At 44.4% G+C, this 22,746-nt stretch overlaps 1 protein-coding gene across 1 annotated transcript in view; it reads left to right on the top strand.

Moving 5' to 3' along the window:
• LOC120066320 (laminin subunit beta-1-like) overlaps positions 1–22,412 on the top strand; it is a 38,390-nt gene extending 15,978 nt beyond the window's left edge. Inside the window, exons 10-33 of the mRNA XM_039017618.1 lie at positions 1,476–1,652; positions 1,763–1,875; positions 3,395–3,474; positions 3,692–3,827; positions 3,956–4,114; positions 4,301–4,428; positions 4,869–4,989; positions 5,162–5,363; positions 10,254–10,397; positions 10,505–10,736; positions 10,933–11,099; positions 11,525–11,749; positions 11,859–12,076; positions 12,184–12,280; positions 15,774–16,143; positions 16,273–16,457; positions 16,574–16,815; positions 17,106–17,309; positions 17,401–17,545; positions 17,757–17,964; positions 18,068–18,209; positions 18,381–18,557; positions 18,770–18,929; positions 20,959–22,412. Of these exons, the coding sequence (XP_038873546.1) occupies positions 1,476–1,652; positions 1,763–1,875; positions 3,395–3,474; positions 3,692–3,827; positions 3,956–4,114; positions 4,301–4,428; positions 4,869–4,989; positions 5,162–5,363; positions 10,254–10,397; positions 10,505–10,736; positions 10,933–11,099; positions 11,525–11,749; positions 11,859–12,076; positions 12,184–12,280; positions 15,774–16,143; positions 16,273–16,457; positions 16,574–16,815; positions 17,106–17,309; positions 17,401–17,545; positions 17,757–17,964; positions 18,068–18,209; positions 18,381–18,557; positions 18,770–18,929; positions 20,959–21,098 (4,172 nt within the window). The 3' untranslated portion in view covers positions 21,099–22,412. The remainder of the gene's footprint in view (positions 1–1,475; positions 1,653–1,762; positions 1,876–3,394; positions 3,475–3,691; positions 3,828–3,955; positions 4,115–4,300; positions 4,429–4,868; positions 4,990–5,161; positions 5,364–10,253; positions 10,398–10,504; positions 10,737–10,932; positions 11,100–11,524; positions 11,750–11,858; positions 12,077–12,183; positions 12,281–15,773; positions 16,144–16,272; positions 16,458–16,573; positions 16,816–17,105; positions 17,310–17,400; positions 17,546–17,756; positions 17,965–18,067; positions 18,210–18,380; positions 18,558–18,769; positions 18,930–20,958) is intronic.
• Positions 22,413–22,746: the final 334 nt, after the last annotated feature.

Below are 22,746 nucleotides of genomic sequence, written 5' to 3' on the forward strand. Positions count from 1 at the left end.
TCCATCCTGTTATTTTCTCCCCATTACTTCTCCACCTCTTACCCTCTACTGTTTCTTCCACTCTTCCTCCCTCCATCTCTACACTTAACTCCTACTCCCCTCTCTCCCTCATCTCATCCGTGACTCTGTCTGTCTCTCTTTAGAAATATATTTGTATATTTTCTCCTCCCATCTGGCTCTTTGATCCTGCCTCTGTGGTCTGGATCTGAGAGAGAACACCTGGGTTTTTGAAGCTTTATCAGCCAAACCAGTGGTGTCTCCTTTTAACTCCAAACCACTGTAGGGTGGAGAGAGACCCTTCTCATGTGTCACCTACCCCCTAGGCTTTCATGGCTCTAGGTAGAAATTGACCTCAGGCCGCAGGGGATGCTGACCTCAGATTAGCATCTGGGAGAACTTCATCCTAAACTGCTTTGATGTGTGAATGATGGGCTTGTTAGGCTTTTCATACTTGTCTCACCAGTGTTTTGAGTCCTTGTGTTTGTGGTGTGTGAGAGAGAACTTCCATTCAAGTTTCAAGTTTTTTATTGTTGTCACGTTCCTGACCTGTTTTCCTTTGTTTTTGTATTTGTTTAGTATGGTCAGGGCGTGAGTTGGGGTGGGCATTCTTTGTTATGTGTTTCTATGTTGGGTTCTTTTCTATTAGCCTTATATGGTTCTCAATCAGGGACAGGTGTTTGACGTTTCCTCTGATTGAGAACCATATTAAGGTAGGCTGTTCTCACTGTTTGTTTGTGGGTGATTGTTCCTGTGTCTGTGTATGTCGCACCACACGGGACTGTTTCGTTTTCGTTCGTTTGGTTAGTCTGTTCCTGTTCGTGCGTTCTTCGTGTTTATGTAAGTTCACATGTTCAGGTCTGTCTACGTCGTTTTGTTGTTTTGTAATTTTCCAAGTGTTTTTTCGTGTTCGTCTTTGCATTTAATAAATCATTATGTCTACATACCTCGCTGCGTGTTGGTCCGATCCATGCTCCTCCTCGTCTGAGGAGGAGAACGAATATGACAGCCGTTACAATTGTCACTTGCACAAGTACAGTGAAATGCCTTACTTGCTTGCTCTTTCCCAACAATGCTGTAACACCCTTTGTAAGCCTTTTTTCTCCCCTTTGGTATTCAGTTTGATATTATTGTTAGCCTGCAGGTAGCTACAGTAGCTACTAAATTCTTCAAGCAGATGTAAGAACATTTTTAAGGCATTTTAAAATAACCTTCAGAGATTATAATATGTACCTTTCTTGAAGAGGATGTACTTCCCTTATGAAAGATCAAATACCTCCCATTGATGCTGAGCTTGACCATTTCCTTTTGCTTGTTAAGTCTGACTTCCATTCCATGAATGTGGATTTCACAATTTTTTCTTCGTCCTGTTAGCTAGTCACCATTACAGCTTTCTACTCCCCCAGTTCCACTCGCAATACTAAATTTTACATCATAATGCCTAACTCAATGTTCCTGATGTTTCCCCATCTCTGTAGCGTGTAACTGTGATCCGGTGGGCTCTCTGAATGGTGGGATTTGTGACAGGATGACTGATGTGTCGTCTGGACTGATCGCTGGCCAGTGTCGCTGCAAGCCCAATGTGGAGGGAGAGCAATGTGACCAGTGCAAACAGGCCCACTACGGCTTGGGAGACCACCTTCTGGGCTGCATGGGTAAAGACACACACACACATTTACTCATGTGTTATTGGAGTCTGTAGCTTTTTCAAGCAGTAAGATGTCTACATTTTATTTGAATACCTATAAATTGTTGTTTTTCCCAGCCTGCACCTGTAATGCCCTGGGGACAGTTCCTGGAGGGAGCCCATGTGATACAGACTCGGGAGGCTGTTACTGCAAACGCCTGGTCACCGGGAGGGACTGTGACCAATGTATGGTAAGGAACATTATTCTTCTGATTTACATACTTGTACACAAGAGTCGCTAATCAAAGTCCACATTGCTGTCTGATGGACCAAAAGGTTAACGCTTTCACTCTGTAAGAGATAGTTGACTTATGATCTCATGGCATTTGACGTCACCAATGGCCACTAGTTACACATCTGCTACACACATCTACTACATACACTGCTTCAGAAAGTTTTCACACCCCTTGATTGTTTACACATTTTGTTGTGTTACAGCCTGAATGGAATATTTTTGGGAGTCACTGGCCTACACACAATACCCCATAATGTCATAGTGAAGTTATGTTTTTCAACGTTATTAATATTATAATATTTTTTTAATGTTCTTTTTTTTACAAATAAATTAAAATTAGAAATTGAAATGTCTTGAGTCAATAAGTATTCAACCCCTTTGTTAAGGAAAACCTAAATATTTCAGGAGTATAACAAGTCACAATAATTTGCATGGACTCTGTGTGTAATAATAGTGTTTAACATGATTTTTGAATGACTACCTCATCTCTGTACCCCACACATACAATTATCTGTAAGGTCCATCAGTCGAGGAGTGAATTTCAAACACTGATTGCACCACAAATACCAGGGAGGTTTTTCAATGCCTGGCAAAGAAGGGTACTTATTGGTAGTTTGATTTTTTTTAAAGCAGACATTGAATATCACTTTGAGCATGGTGAAGTTATTAAAACACTTTGGATGGTGTATCAATACAGTCACTACAAAGATACAGTCGTCCTTCCTAACTCAGTTGCCGGAGAGGAAGGAAACCCCTCAGAGATCAGGCCAATGGTGACTTTAAACAGTTACAGAGTTGAATGGCTGTGCTAGGAGAAAACTGAGGATGGATAAACAACATTGTAGTTACTCCACAATACTAACTTAATTGACAGACTCAAATGAAGGAAGCCTTTACAGAATAAAAATATTCCAAAATATGCATCCTGTTTGCAAGAAGGCACTAAAGTTATACTGCAAAACATGTTGCAAAGCAATTCACTTTTTGTCCTGAGTACAAAGTGTTATGTTTGGGGCCAATCCAAAACAACACATTACACCATATTTTCAAGTATAATGGTGGTTGCATCATGTTATGGGTATGCTTGTAATCGTTAAGGACTGGGGATTTTTTCAGGATAAAAAAAGAAACAAAATGGAGCTAAACGTACTGTAGAGTAAAACCTGGTTCTGTCTACTTGAAGAATTTAAAAAAGAATAATGGCCAAATGTTGCACAATCCATGTGTGGAAAGCTCTTAGAGACTTACCAAGAAAGACTGTAATCGCTGCCAATGGAGCTTCTACCAAGTATTGACTCAGGGGTGTGAATACTTATGTAAATGAGATATTTATGCGTAAACTTTTATAAAGATATGCAAAAATGTCTTAAAACATGTTGTCACTTTGTCATTGTGGGGTATTGTGCATAGATGGGTGTCATTAAAGGGTTGTTTTTAACAATGTGCGTGTGTGTGTGTGTTTATGTGTCCTACAGCCTCAGCACTGGGGGCTAAGCAATGACATGGATGGCTGCAGACCATGTGACTGTGACCTGGGTGGAGCCATCAATAACGAGTGAGCTCAAAGTTCACCTGGCTAATTCATTCATCTAAATGCCTCACTTAAAAAATGTATAATTTCTAAACGATTCTTCATAGTTGCCTCTTTTCATACAGCCACCGCAGTCTTAAAATGAACTGTTACCTTGAATGCAACACTAAGATTAACACTTTTTAAACTCTGATTAAACTCCCTGACATTCCCTCCCTGTCCTCTCTCTCTCTCACTCCAGTTGTTCCCAAGAGACTGGTCAGTGTGTGTGTCGAGAACACATGTTTGGCCGGCGCTGTGACCAGGTGGAGTCAGGCTTCTACTTCATCGCCCTGGACCACTACACCTACGAGGCAGAGGATGCCAAATTTGGACCTGTGAGTTACCTTTCTACCTTTGACCTTTGGCCAATGACCCTGATGTGTCTTTCTTCTTCTAAGTTCTTCTGGGATCATGGGTGTTCCCTACTAATCCTTGTGACTCTTTTCTCCCTCTCTATCTCCAGGGTGTGACAGTAGTGCAGAGACCCCACCCTCAGGACCGTAGCCCCACCTGGACAGGGATAGGTTTCGTCAATGTTCCCGAGGGGGCCTACCTGGAGTTCTCCATTGACAACATCCCCCACTCCATGGAGTATGACATCCTCATCCGCTACGAGCCTCAGGTCAGTCCCAGCACATACTGCCTTCCCAATGGACGTAAACTCCGGGGCACATGAGTGTCAGAGGGTTTTCATTTCTTCCTTTACTTAATTGATTATGTTAGGTAACGTCGCTGCTTGTCAAGGTCCTGTCATTACCCTTTTGTTTACCTGTTTACCAATGTCTATGTACCTGTTACGTTGCCGTAGTTACCAGACCAGTGGGAGGAGGTGTTGATGACGGTGATGCGGCCCAGTGTGATTTCAGCTGACAGTCGCTGTGCCAACACCATGCCTGACGACGACAACCAGATGATATCCCTCCACCCCGGATCACGGTAAACACACACTGCCTCCTCTGTCAATGTTGGGGAAGGAGGACTGTTGGGTAACTGGTGGGTGGGTGTGAGAGAGTGAGAGATGAACTCTGAGTCTGTATAGTAGGTATCCACTGAGTCTGTATATTAAGTATCCTCTGAGTATTTATATTAGGTAAACTCCAAAGCTGTATATTAGGTATACTTTGAGTCTGTATATTAGGTATCCTCTGAATTTGTATATTAGGTGGTAGATTCTTGTCTGTATATTAGGTATACTCTGAGTCTGTATACTAGGTAGACTCTGAGTCTGTGTATTAGGTATTCTCTGAGTCTGTGTATGCACCCTGTATACGCCCTGAGGGTTCCCCTCTGAAAACACTGATTTAGTGTATGTGTCATAGGAGTATTTTTAAACATGTGTTTTCTGACATCCATCTCTCTCTCTCTTGTCTCTTCAGATATGCAGTGCTCCCCAGACCAGTGTGTTTCGAGGCAGGGATGAACTACACTGTTCGTCTGAGTCTGCCCCTCTACTCCGCACTCAGTGACGTCCAGTCCCCATATACACTCATCGACTCGGTTAGTTCAAACACATAGACACAACTCTGACTTTTGCTTGAAATATCCATCGATGTCTATTCGAGAGTTAGGCAGAAATTTCAGCTACTAGGATTTCATATTAGTTTTGGGCCCTTGCTGACTCCATACTAAATCTCATTCCATCTCCTGTAACTTTCTTCCCCATCTGTAGATTGTGCTGATGCCCCACTGTAAGAACCTGGAGATCTTCACTGGCTCTGAGGGCGGTGACTTGGCCACCAGCAGTGCCTGGGACACCTTCCAACGCTACCGCTGTCTGGAGAACAGTCAGAGCGTAGTGAAGACCCCGTCCACAGACATCTGCCACAACTTTATCTTCAGCATATCCGCTCTGCTGCACCAGGGAGCTAAAGGTATGGCACCACACTCCAGTCATGTGTGCTTGAACATACTTGTTTGCTCATGTATGTGTTTTTCAACTAAGGGTTTAAAAGGGTTTCTTAACTAAAGGTCTAAGTAGGTTTTTTAACTAAAAGTGGAACTGACAGCGTTTTAGCAACATAAAATCGTATTAAAATCTGTTCATATACACCCCTAGGAAGAATATAATGCCTTTAAAAAAAAACATTTTATGGGAAGCGATCACTTATATAAGGTCATTTTCACATTTTCATACTTTGATAGAAGGTTTGGTAATGACGTAGAGTAAGAGATTTGTGAAAATTCTATAGCAATATGGAGTGGGAAAGCGGCTGTGCATTTGGACAATTAATAGACACTGCAGTAAATAAAACCTAATAAAAACATATCAGTCTCGTTCAGGACCTGACTCTACACAGACCGGTGCGCCATAGCCAATCAGAGCTGCAGTAAGCCTACAGTGTTCAGACCCCTTGACTTTTTTCACATGTTGTTACATTACAGCCTTATTCTAAAATTAATTAAATTGTTTTTATCACTCATTAATCTACATACAATACCCCATATTGACAAAGCAAAAACAGGTTTTTAGAAATGTTTGCTAATTTATATATGAAATATCACATTTACATAAGTATTCAGACCCTTTACTCAGTACTTTGTTGAAGCTCCTTTGGCAGCGATTACAGTATTGAGTCTTCTTGTGTATGACTCTACAAGCTTGGTACACCTGTATTTGGGGAGGTTCTCCCATTCTTCTCTGCAGATCCTCTCAAGCTCTGTCAGGTTGGATGGGAAGCATCGCTGCACAGCTATTTTCAGGTCTCTCCAGAGATGTTCGATCGGGTTCAAGTCCAGGCTCTGGCTGGGCCACTCAAGGACTTTCGGAGACTTGTCCCAAAGCCACTCCTGTGTTGTCTTGGCTGTGTGCTTAGGGTCATTGTCCTGTTGGAAGCTGAACCTTCACCCCAGTCTGAGGCCCTGAGCACTCTGGAGCATGTTTTCATCAAGGATCTCTCTGTGCTTTGTCCATTCAACTTTGACTCAATCCTGACTAGTCTCACAGTCCCTGCCGCTGAAAGACATTCTGATAGCATGATGCTGCCACCACCATGCCAGGGATGTTGCCAGGTTTCTCCAGATGTGGCGCTTGACATTCAGGCCAAAGAGTTCAATCTTGGTTTCATCAGACCAGAGAATATTGTTTCACATGGTCTGAGAGTCTTTAGGTGCCTTTTGGCAAACTCCAAGCGGGCTGCCATGTACCTATTACTGAGGAGTGGCTTCCATCTGGCCACTCTACCATAAAGGCCTGATTGGTGGAGTGCTGCAGAGATGGTTGTCCTTGGAAGTTTCTTCCATCTCCACAGAGGAACTCTATAGCTCTGTCAGAGTGACCATCGGGTTCTTGGTCACTTTCCTGACCAAAGCCCTTTTCAAGGGCTCAATTTGGCTGTGAGGCCAGCTCTAGGAATAGTCTTGGTGGTTCCAATCTTCTTCCCTTTAAGAATGATGGAGGCCACTTTGTTCTTGGGGACCTTCAATGCTGCAGACATTTTTTGGTACCCTTCCCCAGATCTGTGCCTCGACACAATCCTGTCTCGGAGCTCTACGGACAGTTCCTTCGACCTCATGGCTTGGTTTTTCCTCTGACATGCACTGTTAACTGTGGGACCTTATATAAATCAAAATGTTATTTGATTTATATAGACAGGTGTGTGCCTTTCCAAATCATGTCCAATCAATTGAATTTACCACAGGTGTACTCCAGTCAAGTTGTGGAAACATCTCAAGGATGATCAATGGAAACCGGATGCACCTGAACTCAATTTCAAGTCTCATAGCAAAGAGTCTGAATTCTTATGTAAATAAGGTATTTCTGTTTATTATTTTTAATACATTTTGCTAAAATTTCTAAAAACCTGTTTTCGCTTTGTCATTGTGGGGTATTGTGTGTAGATTGCTAAGGCTGAATAAGGCTGTAACATAACAAAATGTGGAAAAAGTCAAGGGGTCTGAAAACTTTCCGAAGGCTCTGTATATGCAAATAAGCCATTTTCCACACGCTCCTGCTGAACTGGACTGTGTGTTTACAGGCAGTAGCAACAGCACGACAAAATACACCTGAATGGATTTCTGCAAATATGTAAATACCATGGGAGTCCACTTAGATTTGGGAATTTCACAGTCCTATTGATCAAACAACCATGAACAGGGAGGCTCTTTCCCTCAGTTGCCTATGCACCTCAACAACAAGATCAACAACCAATGTTAGCCAGCATGAGATGACCTCAAATCTAATGAGGGCACAGTAGATAAACCCTTCTCAAATGTTTTCAAGTTGTAGTTGGCTGTAATAATTGCACTGATAAATTATGGGGAATAGTAGCCTGCTTACCCTTCTGTGGCTTGCCTGCCAATGCATGTTTGTCTCAACCCACGTTTTGACAACTGAATGGGAACTTGCCTGCCTGCCCGTCCGCCCATTTGATTGATGCTAACTGCATTTGATTGGCAACTAAGAGATATGCTAACTGTGGATAGTCGTTCAAGTTGAGCATAGCTAGCAATTTCACATTTCTTGCTAGCTAACCAAATATCTCTAGCTGTAGCCACCGAAAAACTCATCCAATCGTCAAATGAAATGACATCCTCCCAGCAGCTAGCTAGTTAGCTAGCTAACGTTAGGCTCTGGGTTTTTAGCTTGCTACATAAATGGATAAGCTAGCCTATTAGCCATGTTATCTGGTCATTGCCCTTGCTAGTTTGATTGTATTGACATTCCCAGCCTTCTTTACAGTTGTCTGTTTTTGTCCAAAATATTCAGTCAATGAAACTGAAACAGTGAACCTGAATTGCTGGAGGCAGCAAACAATGTACCAGGCCAGCTGTGATTTACAACCTGATAGCAATATTTGCTGGACTACCAAGAAATGTATTGGTGAATAAGCTATATTAATTATGCAGTGAACTGCATCCATCTATTCTGACAATACCTTACTCTACGTCATGGAATTTTGACTCAAATAGAACCTGTTTTGTAGCATAAACTGGGAATTTTATATTTTTTACTGATATTATGATTGCCTATTTGTTTCATATCTGCAAAGTAGTTAAAACGCTGTCAGTTCCACTTTAACTAAAGAGGGTTTCTTAACTAAAGGTCATTATCATAAAGTTTGTGTGTCAATCACATACAATTGACCCTGGTCGGCATTGTTTGTAAATGACAGGATTTCATTCCAATGTTGTCCTCCGTCTGACAATCATCCTCAGTCCATCTCCTCGTACACTCCCTACACTAAAAGTATATTTTTCTCTCCTCTATACATCAGCTGTTTCAATCCCTTTCTTTTCTTATCTCTTTATTTCCTTTCCTTTCATTCCGTATCTTATCCCTTCCTGTGCCTCTGGCATATTGCCGTTGTCTTCAGTTTCCAACCCATGTCCCTCATCAACAGTTACGCTATGTCTGTCTACTCTCCTCATGTGTGGACTTGTATTGGACCCTGGGGCCCTAAACTTGATTATAAGCCCTCTCGGATCTTGACACACTGAAAAGACCACAGAGGAAATTTCTCAGCCCGCCGCAGCAGTAAAACTCCTACCCTGCCAGACAGTGCAGTCTAGTAGTATATACCGGGTCCATGCTATCGTAGGACAGATTTCATGGATTTATTCATGTAGGTGGTCTGATTAGATTACAAGAGTATAACATAATATAAAAGATGAAGTCAAATATAATACTCTATTATCTTGAGGAAAACTTTTCTGAACACATGTAAGCATCAAGGAAAATTAAACATAGCATCTATATCACAGCACTTAAATTGCAACATGTAGTTAAATGAGAATGAATTGTTATTGAAATATGACCTAAGTGTGATATGATTTTATTGTATACATTTTTTCTTGGGAATGCAGTCAGTATGAGTTCAAATCCTCCCAGCTGTGAAAGTCACATAATCCTGTCTCACTTAGCAGGTTTTTTGAGGTCTCCTGCACAGATGTAGGTCCCTCATCTACACATTGCTGCAGGTCTTTACAAATCCTGTGGTTTCGCAGGTCCCTTTTAAGTCTTACCCCAGTCTAAGCAGTTGGTAAAGATCAGAGCGTCTAAACCACAGTCTTCAAGTTCTGCGTTCAATAATCTAGTCCCATAAATAATTAGCCTATCCTAGATCTGAAGGTTCCCACCTTGCTGTGGTGTCCCCTTACACAATAGTGGTTTGGAGGAGTTTCAGATTTATGAGGACAGCAGAGACTTCAGAGGATAGTGTTGAAGGAGTCTAGGCTTGGGCAGAGTCTGGCTTAGAGCATGTCAGTACCCGCTCGGGGGATGTTTAGTGGATATAGGGACACAACACTTACACTCTGTAAGGTTGCATGTACGTAAGCTTGAACACACACACACACCACACACACGCCCATGCTTGCCTAAAATCCCCCTCCCATGATGTGACCCAGTGAATACCAGTTCACTTGTCTCTCTCCTCCACATGGACTCAATGTCTTCTATGGAATGTCTGGTCCCTGGCTTTCTCTTTATTTCCACTCATCTATTGAGAAGGTTACAGGCCCTGTCAGCCTGTAAGGGTAATATATATATAAAAAGTGTTGTTGATTAAATATCTGTCGCCTTAATTAATAAAACAAACCTTTGTTAGTATGTCAGAAGCAAGATGTATTGAGATAAAGGGTTAACCAGAGTTTTATGTACAGTTAGTACTTATACCATATTCAAAACAGCTTGGGTATCCAGCAGCAACTATTGCCCCCATTTGAACTGATCATTCCAGATTATGTGTTCAACTCAATTTTAAGCCCATTCCCCCCCTCTCTCACTCTCTCTTTAATATTTCCTCCTGTATTTGTTTTCCCAGCATGCCAGTGTGATCCGCAGGGCTCTCTCAGCACGGTGTGTGATGCCAGCGGCGGGCAATGCCAGTGTCGCCCCAATGTAGTAGGCAGGAACTGTGACAAATGTTCCCCTGCCACCTACCTCTTTGGACCCAGTGGCTGTAGATGTGAGTTTGACTGAATGAAAAGTGACTGAGTGTATGTGTTTTGTATTGCACAATACAGGCACTGAATCGGACACTCATCACTTTCTGTGCCCGCTCTCTCCCCCCAGCCTGTGATTGCAATCCCCAGGGATCGGAGCATGCGTTCTGCCATGAGGCTACTGGCCAGTGTGCTTGTATCCCCGGGGCGTACGGCCGTCAGTGTGACCACTGTTTGCCGGGACACTGGGGCTTCCCCAACTGTCGCCCCTGCACCTGCAATGGCCACACTGAGCAGTGTGACCCCTACTCTGGAGAATGCCTGGACTGCCGAGAACAGACCACCGGGCACAACTGTGAGAGGTCAGACAAGTGTTAGTCTTGGTTGAGGAGTCAGGGGTCAAGGGTTAAGGAGGCTCATTGGTGTATGTGCTGGATGGGTCGGCATTAGAATAGGTAGGCAATCAGTCTCCTAAAATATAGATAACTTAGATATTATAGACATGCATGTGAATGATAGAGTGATTATGACCAACCACCTTATGCCTTTTCCCTACAGGTGTCTGGAAGGTTACTACGGCGACCCTGTCCTGGGTTCAGGGGATCACTGTCGTCCCTGTATGTGTCCGGACGGGCCAGGTAGCGGGCGGCAGTTTGCCGGTGGATGTTATCACGGTCTGGACTCTCACTACCAGGTGTTTTGTATCTGCAGCCCTGGATACAGAGGTAGGCAGCCAATAACAACCACTTGCCAAGATGTATAGAGCACCCTGTAAACTAGCAGCGCATGGCAGGATTACTCATGTCAAAGTGCTTCTGTTCAGACCTGTTTCCTTGGAAGCAGTAGATTTGTATGCATTCATGTTACAGTGTGGAAGCTTGGTGACTTTCCATGATGTGTAGCTGCCGGCCGTGAACATTTACAGTTTGATATATGGCTTGATTTGACAGGAGGACATATGTTATTGTGGCAGTAAATGTATAGGCAGTTATTATTTCTGATTGTGAGGATAGGTGAAAAGATGTGTTGTTGTAGAGGTAAGTGATGACACTGTTTTTGGTGAAGGGTTAATTAAGCACGTTGCTCTCTCTCCTCCCCCTTTTACCTCTCGTTTCTTCTCTCTTCCTCTATGTTTTCCTCTCCCCTACAGGTGCCAGATGTGAGGAATGTGCCCCAGGTTACTATGGAAATCCCCATGAGAACGGCGGGCAGTGCCAACCATGCCAGTGCAACAACAACATTGACATGCTGGACCAGGAGTCCTGTGATGCCAGGACAGGTGAATGTCTCAAATGTCTCTACCACACCAAGGGTCGAGGCTGCCACAGCTGCAAGCTGGGTTACTATGGAGATGCCCTCACACAAAATTGCAGAAGTGAGTAAAAAAAGTTAATTTGCAACTCTTTATGTGTTTGTCATATCAATGTGAGTGGTTGTCATTGTCCAATTGCTAACCTGCTAACGACGTCTCTTCTCTCCCTCAGAGTGTGTGTGTAACCACCTGGGTACCAACCCAGCCACGTGCCCGGCGGTGAGCGACTGCCACTGTGATCTGGGCAGTGGGCAGTGCCAGTGTCTACCAAATGTGGTGGGTCAGCACTGTGACCAGTGTGCCCCCGACACCTGGAACATGGCCAGCAAGAGGGGCTGCGAATCTTGCGACTGTGACCCCAACCACTCATTTGGAACGTCCTGCAACGAGGTGGGTTCTCACAAGGCCACACCCTTCTTCTGTTGGGTCTTAATACTCCTGTCTCTTTAATCCTATCCTAATGTCACATTACTAATATTTATGTGTTTTGTCCACAGCTGAGTGGCCAGTGCTCCTGTAAACCTGGCTTTGGGGGTAAAATGTGTCAGGAGTGCAGAGAGTTGTTCTGGGGAGACCCTGAAGTCAAATGCAATGGTGAGTTGCCACATCTCAATCAGAAGCATAGTAGTTATCGGTGCTGGCATTACACTGCCTAAATCCCCATCTTGACACACATTAAGGAGTGTGTGTGCGCGCATGTGCGTGTGTGTGTGAGAAAGCTCCAACCCAACTATTTTAAATTGCAACACACACAAAGCAGGCCTTTAGTGTTAATCATTGAGATATAACAAGCAGCCCCATTCCCCTAGCCTCTTATCATGGGAATGTGTAGGAGTTTCAGCTGTGGTGGAGAAATTCACAGCATCCTCTCCTTACTGTGGGAGCCAATATTAAGGCCAGATGTGCTCTCTCACCCGACGTCTGTGTTTCTATGACGAACAGGCGGGGGATCTGTCCGAGCCTCCCAATATCCCGCCGTCCCCACAATGCACCTTTGTTCTGATGGGGTGTCCTGTTGGAGGGACAGCTGTCCAACACAGTGCTTGCTGCTGACAGAAAGGAACCTTTGTCCCAGGGTAGCGTCACTGGAGCAGAGCAGCCTGCTTAATTATCTACTGAAGGACACATGAATTGGCTTCTGATGTAGGCTAGTCCCTTGAGTGGAAACGTGCAGTGAATGTATAAATGGCTCACTGTGGTAGTTGAATCTACTTTAAACTTCTGTATACATTGTTACCAATGAAATTAGAAAATTATTGTGATCAAACTAAAATTGCAGAGGTCACTTTGACGGCTGTTTAAACATCGAACTCCTTCCAGGCAGGATGCACCATGTCAATTGCGTCATAAAAGTCCTTGCTGTCCCGTCACAGTGCAGTTTTCTCAGGCTTGTGGCTTGCTGCTACTAGCAGGGAGTGTTGCATTCCGGAAAGGTTTGTGTTTCTTCGCTCTGCGGAGAAGGATCTGTGTTGACAGTCCTGACTGTTTGTTTGGAGAAGGAAGTCTGCTCTGGTTCCCTGATATCGGATTACCTCATTTACCGCAACTAATGTTGACATACCCCTAATCTGGATCAGTCTAACAGCCAAACATTTCACTAAAACTAGCTTCAAATGGTGCAGATCCCTGTTAGTTTGTGGTATGTTAGTTTCTCTGGAAACATAGTAACGTTGTACACTTTGAACAATTCAATGAAGGGAGGGAATGGTCAACTGCTCAATTTGGGGTCACATTAATTGATATCACAGTTACTTTCTTGTGCACCTCCAGTCATTTTTGTGGCTTTTGCAATGATTTGACCCTTTTAATCACATCAGTTTACCATTTGAAGACAGTCTGTCTGTGGGAGCCATGTCTACTGTTTCTGGTTCATCAAAGCCTTTGTGTGTGTGTGTGTGTGTGTGTGTGTGCGTGCGTGCGTGCGTGCGTGCGTGCGTGCGTGCGTGCGTGCGTGCGTGCGTGCGTGCGTGCGTGCGTGCGTGCGTGCGTGCGTGCGTGCGTGCGTGCGTGCGTGCGTGCGTGCGTGCGTGCGTGCGTGCGTGCGTGCGTGCGTGCGTCTGTGTTGGCCCATGGTGAAAGACTGCTCCAGCTGTAGACCATTAAAGATGTCGTTTACTGATGTGCCCCCATCCTCCCCCCACACAGAGGAATAGAAGCCATGTTGGGATCCATGTCACAAAAACAGCTGGAATTTCCCTACCCTGCCTGCTCGCAATCATCTTATCTGACCTGTAACATACAACAGATGCTGTGTAGAAAAGAAAGAAAAGAGGTCCAGCTACCTTCTATAAAAGGCCTTTATTAAAAATGTGTGCGATTTTGTTAGAAACAGCAGAAAGCCTGCGTTAATCAGCCATGTCTTATTGCGCCATGGATTCCAGTTCCCTCTACATATTGCTTGTAGTGTGTTTAATCTGCTCTGAGGGCCATTGTTAATTTTGACGGGTAGGGGGTGAGGGTCAATATTTACCTCTCTACCGTACCTGGCCTATGTGGCCATTTTGTGTGTCAAAGCCATCACCCAGTGTAAACAGAGGCTGTGCTTTAATCTGCGGTGGGGGAGGGGGCTGTGTGAATGGGGACCTTCAGAGGTGGTGCTGTAGTGTGGTGTGTGGGGCCCTAGTTTGGGGCTGTCTGCTGATAATGGAGACTGGTGAGTGACTCCCCACACAGCCAGTTAACGCACAGAGGAAGAGAGACAGGGGAGACAAAAGGACAGGTCACATTCATTACATATTTCCACTGAGCCCAGGCCCCTCATCCTCCTGCCTTACAAAACTATAGGAGGATTACGTCACACATCTAAGCCCCCCCTTTCCCCTCCTCTTTTGTTGCTTTAGCACCCTGAGGTGACAAAAAGTAATTTTTCAGGATGTGTGTACATCTACACATTTGTAAAGGTTTGTGGTTCTACAAGTGTGTGGTGTGTGCAAGAAAGTATGTACACTTCACCATACATTCTTCAAGTTTGTGTGTAAGAGTAAACACAGGAGGTACCACAGTTAGGTATATGGTTGTCATCAGTGGTTCCTGGGGGGTTGTTTGCAGAGTCTGTAGGGGCCCATGGTGGCCCCTTTGTTCTCCACACACTCTACACACTTCCATTAACGAGGCTTTGAAGTGGGCAAACATCCTCCTCTTTCTCCATTCCTCCTCCTTCACCCCCCTTCTCTCCATCCCATCTCACTCAACCAGCCCCCCTTAAGTCACTGGGTTAATGTGGATGGCTGTGGTTCATTGATCTTTGGCTCACCAGAATTTCAGCTGACATCATCTTTACGAGTTGAAACTCCAACCAGCCCCCCTTAAGTCACTGGGTTAATGTGGATGGCTGTGGTTCATAGATCTTTGGCTCACCAGAATTTCAACTGACATCATCTTTACGAGTTGAAACTCCACCGAAAACATTTTATCCACCAGTCAATACATCAGCTGGCCACTCTTAATACTCCCAATGGACACTCACCCAGAAATACATGTAGGCTTACCAGTAGATTTAAAATGCAATATGGCTAGCATTAAAGAACTTGAATTATAATGAAAATTAAGTCAAAAGTATTATTAGAACCAAAGGTTAGGCTTGCTAGTCCACATTTCAGAGGTGCTTACAACAGGGTGCTAACTGTGCTTGACACGTTAACACGTGATTACAAACCTATAAAGGTTACGACCCATAAAGCAACAGGAGCTCCCATCCTTTCCCCTCTCCACAGTGGAGCACTTTGAAATGACTTTAGGAGGATCCCAATAAACTGAATGAGTTTGTAAGTTGACCTGACGAGACAGACGTGTCCTTTGAGGTCAAGATGTCTAGCGAGAGAGAGGCTGGCTACTTAAAAGCACTTCCCTGGCTTTGTAAGACCGCTTTATAGGCTCTTGTCCATTGTTATGGGACATCATCAACCTGTTTGAAATGTCTCCCTCCCATTCAGGATCTCTGGAGGGTGACTGACTAGTCAGGATCAGGATGGAACAAAATTAGTTGTAGAAAAAGTGTTGTTTTTTGAGTCATGCTCAAACAGTTTCAGAGTTGAATGAAAAAAAGGCTAGACTAGTAGTAAAACCTATGTTTCCTATTGCCTTGCAGCGTGCGACTGTGACCCACAAGGCATTGCCGAGCAGCAGTGCAACAAGGCCAACGGTCACTGTGTGTGCTTGGAGGGCGTGTCTGGTCCCCGCTGTAACCTCTGCGCCCGGGGCTACTCTGGCACCTTCCCCTACTGCGAACGCTGCCACCAGTGCTTTGCCGACTGGGACGTGATCGTAGGTCAGCTGACCAACCAGACCCACAGGCTGGTCAACAAGGTGAACACCATCAAGGCCAGCGGCATCACCGGAACATACAAACATGCCATAGATAACATGGAGCAGAGCGCCGGGTCCATAAGAACTATCCTGGCCCAGAACCCGGCTACACAGCCACTGTCAGAGATACAGCAGCTACTGGAGCAGGCCATGTAAGTGGGGTCAAAGGGTGGGGTCAAAATGGGTCATTGACAATATTTATCAATAGCAAAAACAGTAGTAGACACATCAAAAGCAATAATATACTAATTATTTCTGTATGATCCATTTCTGTTCTTTAGAGATCTAATGGAAGAGATGAGCAACAAGCTGAACCTCACTGAGGAGGCGTTGGCCCAGGTATCATCTGATGACAACAGCACCAACACCAAACTGGACTCTCTCAAAGAGGACGCCCAGAAACTGGATCGCACCGTCAAGGAGCTGCTGGACCAAGTGGAACTCATCAAGAACTCTGATGTTCGGGGTAAGGGACTGGGACAAGGCTGTTCGACTTGTTGATGATTGTGATATACAATGTCATGTCCATTATACTTCCATTTGTCAACTCTGTGAAATTGAACATTGTTTTTGTAATGACAGGAGCGACAGACAGTGTCACAAAGTACTACCAGCAGTCTCTGGCTGCTGGGGCTCAGGCCAACGCCTCCACCACTGACCCAGGCAACCCCGTGGAGAGCTCTTTCGTTCTACGACAAGCTACGGAGGACAAGATGAACGACACCAGGGACGAGTTCCACAGGAGGCAGGAAGAACACGCCAAGAGACTGGACGACCTGGCGGATCAGCTGGAGACATTGGACCTATCAGAACTCAGCGAGAAGGTAAGGCCAAGCAAGGCCATAACTGTGGCCTGAAACTGGCTTGCTGATGTTGATCTGAGTTTGACACAGATCAGACTCAGTCAAATCCCAGTTTGCAAGATAAAACCATCGAAAACAAGACATTTTCTTGAGCTGTTAAATCAAAGCTTCTGTGTAGGTCAGGAAGAATGATAGGTTTGATTGAATGAGAAGCATATGCTTAGATCCCATTTGAACTTGTCAAGATGCATATGCTTAGATCCCATTTGAACTTGTCAACTCTTTTCACTCTACTGGGCCTCTCTCTGCAGACGTGCGGCAGCCCAGCTGGTGAGGCGTGTGCAGACTCTCCGTGCGGGGGTCTGAGTTGTGTGGACTCTGAGGGGAACAGGAGGTGTGGGGGCGAGGGGTGTGACGGTCTGGTCACCCTGGCCAACAATGCCTGGCATAAGGCCAACCACTTTGACCAGGAGATCCTCACGGCCATGGAGGAGGTGGACAAGCTCTCCAAGATGGTGAGATCCTGTCTTTGAATTAAAATGAACCAACTCTCTTTAGACAAGAAATACACCCACTTTGGTTCCTAACCTGTTTGTTTGTGATCAGGTGTCAGAGGCCAAGGTGAAGGCAGATGAGGCCAAGCTGAGTGCCCAGGACGTGCTGCTGAAGACAAATGAGACCAAGCAGCGCGTGGACCAGAGCAATGAGGAGCTGCGCAGCCTCATCCGACAGATCAGAGACTTCCTCACACGTATGTCTACTCCTCCAATCAACTACATATGTTTATTAACCTGTGACTTAAAGGTACAATCCAGCTGTTCAATTGTAATTTCAATTAAATGTTTCAAATAATTTCACCCATTGATTCTAGAAGATTGTAACTTATACATGTCTCAAACTTAGTACAACTGTCCCTTTCACAAGCTTAGTACAACCCTTGTCTCTCATGTGGCACCCCCTAGAGGATGCAGCAGACATGGAGAGCATCGAGGCAGTGGCCAACGAGGTGCTGGCCATGCAGATGCCCAGCACGCCAGCCCAGCTCCAGAATCTGACAGACGAGATCAGGGAGAGGGTGCGAGACCTGGCCCAAGTGGAGACTATCCTCAACCAGAGCGCTGACGATGTGCAGAGAGCCGAGAACCTACTGAAGCAGGCAGGCAGAGCCAGGTGACACACATTAACACACACTTGTCAAGATTATCCTCGAATGGAGCACAGTTGATGGTGCTTGGTGGGCTTATTATTTTCTCCCTCTGTGTGTGTCCCACAGTAAAGAGGCCACAGATGTGAGGGAAACAGCAGAGATGGTGAAGCAGGCTCTGGAAGAGGCTGAGCGTGCCCAGAAAGCAGCAGCCGAGGCCATCAAACAGGCCACCACCGACATTAAAGGCACAAACGACCTCCTGTCCTCAGTGAGTCAACATCCTCCATTTTATCACACACAGCAAGTTTGAACTTTTGGGACTAATCCATTGGTTCCATGTACCGGGAAAACTAAATCAAGCACAGTTAAAGTATTTGACCCATTAAAATGTACAAGTATACCATAAAGACACCCTGTGCTTGTCTTTACGTCTGAAAAGGTGGAGTCGGAGACAGCGGACTCAGAGTTCAAGCTGAACAACGCCACCCAGAGGCTGCTGTGGTTAGAGAAAGACATCACACTGCTCAGAGAGAAGGCACTGAACACCTCGCTTAGCTCTGAACAAACCGAGAGAGATGCAGAGAGCATCAACAAAGTGGCTGAGCAGGTCAAAAAGGTTTGTGAGCTACTTTGTGTTAAATTGGGAAGTGAGAGTTTGTGGTTTATTTTTCATCCTTGTCATTCTCACAATAAATTGCTGACCTCGAATATGACTGTTCGTGTTCGTGTTGTGTGTGTGTGTGTGTGTGTGTGTGTGTGTGTGTGTGTGTGTGTGTGTGTGTGTGTGTGTGTGTGTGTGTGTGTGTGTGTGCGCGCGCGCGCGCGCAGGACCTGGACTCGGAGCTGAAGGATAAGTACAGCACCGTGCAGGACCTGATCAAACAGGAGGCCGGGGGCGTGGCCGATGCCAAGAAGAGGGCGGAGCTTCTACAGCAGGAAGCCACAGACCTTCTGCTACAGGCCAGTGACAAGCTGCAGCTACTGAAAGGTACAGTACACACACACACATACCTGCACTGGCTATATGCACACAGGTCTCTATCCACACACACTGACACTCTCTCACACACACACACACACACATAGACATGCACCACATAAATCTTCCACAACAGCTTGGGGAGCGCCTTGCATGAAAATACGTTGAACAAAAATATAAACGCAACATGTAAAGTATTGATCCCATGTTTCATGAGCTGAAGTAAAAGATCCCAGAAATGTTCCATACACACAAAAAGCTTATTTCTCTCAAATGTTGTGCACAAATGTGTTTACATCCCTGTTAGTGAGCATTTCTCCGTTGCCAATATAACCTATCCACCTGACAGGTGTGGCATATCAAGAAGCTGATTAAACAGCATGATCATTACACAGGTGCACCTTGTGCTGTGGACAATAAAAGACCACTCTAAAATGTGCAGTTTTGTCACACAACAAAATGCTACAGATGTCTCAAGTTTTAAGGGACTGTGCAATTGGCATGCAGACTGCAGGAATGTCCACCAGAGCTGTTGCCAGAGAATTTAATGTTGATTTCTCTACCATTAGCCGCCTCCAACGTCGTTTTAGATAATTTAGTAGTACGTCCAACCGGCCTCACAACCGTAGACCACGTGTAACCACGACAGCCCAGGACCTCCACATCCAGCTTCTTCACCTGCAGGATTGTCTGAGACCAGCCACCCAGACAGCTGATAAAACTACCAAAGAATTTCTGCACAAACTGTCAGAAACAGTCTCAGGGAAGCTCTTCTGCGTGTTCGTCGTCCTCACCAGGGTCTTGATCTGACTGCAGTTCAGCATCGTAACTGACTTCAGTGGATGAACACTCACCTTCGATGGCCTCTGGCACGCTGGAGAAGTGTGCTCTTCATGGATTAATCCTGTTTTCAACTGTACCGGGCAGGTGGCAGACAGTGTGTATGGCATCGTGTTGGTGAGCGGTTTGCTGATGTCAAGGTTGTGAACAGAGTGCCCCATGGTGGTGGTGGGGTTATGGTATGGGCAGGCATAAGCTACAGACAACAAACACAATTGCATTTTATCGATGACAATTTGAATGCACAGAGATACCGTGCCGAGATCCTGAGGCCCGTTGTTGTGCCATTCATCCACCGCCACCACCTCATGTTTCAGCATGATAATGCACAGCCCCATGTCGCAAGGATCTGTACACAATTCCTGGAAGCTGAAAATGTCTCAGTTCTTCCATGGCCTGCATACTCACCAGACATGTCACCCATTTAGCACGTTTGGGATGCTCTGGATCGACATATACAACAGCTTGTTCCAGTTCCCGCCAATATCCAGCAACTTCGCAAAGCCCTTAAAGAGGAGTGGGACAACATTACGCAGGCCACAATCAACAGACTGATCAACTGTATGTGAAGGAGATGTGTCACGCTGCATAAGGCAAAGGGTGGTCACATCAGATACTGACTGGTTTTATGATCCACGCCCCCACCTTTTTTTTAAGGTATCTGTGACCAACAGATGCATATCTGTATTCCCAGTCATGTGAAATCCATAGATTAGGGCATAATGAATTTATTTCAAATGACTGATTTGCTTATATGAACTGTAACTCAGTAAAACCTTTTGAAATTGTTGCATGTTGCGTTGAGATTTTTGTTCAGTGTACAATCACAACTCACTACCTAAAACACACACCCTTAGGGTCCAACCATGATATGTCCTTACAACGCATCGAGGCAGGGATTACCACAAACATTACACTACACAGACCCTACTTTTCAATGGTGTCTGCTTAGTGGATATATAAACATGATCTGTTTGTAATAGCTATGAGATCTTCATGTTGATTCACTTTTTCCAATCAAGAGTTGAACATGAAATTACGCAGGCCCTTTAACTTTCTCTTCTCAAGTGTGTGTATTCACTGCATGACATTCTACATGTTCTGATTATAAAGCCGGTGTGTGGAGGGATACTACACATCCTGTGATTTTGAGCAAGTAGTTTGACGGTAGGATCTCTCCTTTTTGGTTCCCATCCAGATTTAGAGAAGTCCTACGAGGACAACCAGAAGACTCTGGAAGACAAGGCCAACCAGTTGGTGGATCTGGAGAAGGCTGTCAAAGAGCTGCTGCAGGAGATCAGTCACAAAGTCACCGTGTACAGCACCTGTCTGTTTTAAACACAACCCCCAGTACGGGGTTGTGAAGAAAACTGGTTCACAAAGCAAAATGAACACCAACCAAGGAATAGAGGCCATTTGAAACCAGAAGATATTTAATATTACTGGCACAGAGCCCCTAGAGACTGGACACATTAAACGTACCACCCACTCACACTCCCTGGTTTCATCATTTGAAATCAAAGATTACTGTTTACTTTTATACTGTTTCTAAGTCTAACAAGTGGTTTTCGTGTGGAAAAAGCAGGGGATAAAAAAAGAAGTAATCTGTTTCTATTTGTAGGAAACAAGGAGAGCGAATAAGTGAAAATCAGAATCCTGCCAAAGAGTTTACCATCCAAGCTACAGCCAACTTTTAAGATACACAGTACCAGCTAGACATCATCGCCTACATATACAAAGTGACATGAACCAGCCAGACTTTACAACTACCTTGTTTGGCAGTACTTCTAGCACACAGTATGTGTGAGAATGTTATGGTTCGAATTTTTGAGAATGAGAGCTTTGAGGCGAATTTGTGCATACAGATATTTGGAGACCATCCTCCTAACATTTTAAAATAAAAAGGAAAATGTGCATTGTTTTGAAATGGTTGCAAAGAAATTCCCTCTCCATTTAAACCAGAATGTAATTCAATAATTTTTCTTGAGCTTGAAAACCAATGCCTTGAGGGCTGAAAGCATGAATGTAAAGGTTTGACTTAACTTTTTACCATGAGACTGGATTATTTTGTATATTTGTATGCAACATTGTATGAACCAACTGGTTACTTTCAAAGTTACCTTGACCAACACATTTATTTTCAATTTGGAGGAAAAAAAACGTCCCATTTGAAATCCCATCAAATATGTGTTACATCTTGACAAGTTCTGAGAGTTATTGTTTTTAAACATATTTACTATTTTGAGCCTTAGCCTCTCACCTTAACACTATAGTGTACCTGTTATGGTAAAATGGGGATGTGTTTGTGGGCCTCAGAGTACTCCTGGGAGGCAGCCACATACAGAGCAGACCTTCTGTGTACACTAAGCATTAGATCCAATGCCTTGGCTAGATCTGAAACACAAGAGACATTAAGCTACTCACAATTTTGTTTTTATCCTTGATTTATTGTCTTATTTTTTGTTTTATAGTGTCCTTGTTATTTTATTTTTAACAGGCGCTTTAAAACCAATGTATTACAATTATTAGTGCTAGCATAGGGCAAATGTGACAGGACTCTTCATAAATTCTCCCAATATGCCACAAATTTCAATGAAATGCATTAATCCCTTCTTTCCTGGAATAAATCAGGTTTGATATGTTTGAATTGGTGATAGCAGGGTGGTAACTTTCATTTGACTTAAATCACAAATGGATTATTCAATCACACATAGGCCTATATTATGGACACTGGCAGACAGGTTAACCTGGTTGGGTTGTATCAATCAATCAATGAAATGTATTTATAAAGCCCTTCTTACATCAGCTGATGTCACAAAGGGCTGTACAGAAACCCGGCCTAAAACCCCAAACTCCTTAGAAAGGCCGGAACCTAGGAAGAAACCTAGAGTGGAACCAGGATATGAGGGGTGGCCAGTCCACTTATGGCTGTGTCGGGTTGAGATTATAACAGAACATGGCCAAGATGTTCAAATGTTCATAGATG

This window comes from Salvelinus namaycush, chromosome 21, assembly GCF_016432855.1.
Source record: "Salvelinus namaycush isolate Seneca chromosome 21, SaNama_1.0, whole genome shotgun sequence".
In the NCBI taxonomy this organism is placed as follows: domain Eukaryota; kingdom Metazoa; phylum Chordata; class Actinopteri; order Salmoniformes; family Salmonidae; genus Salvelinus; species Salvelinus namaycush.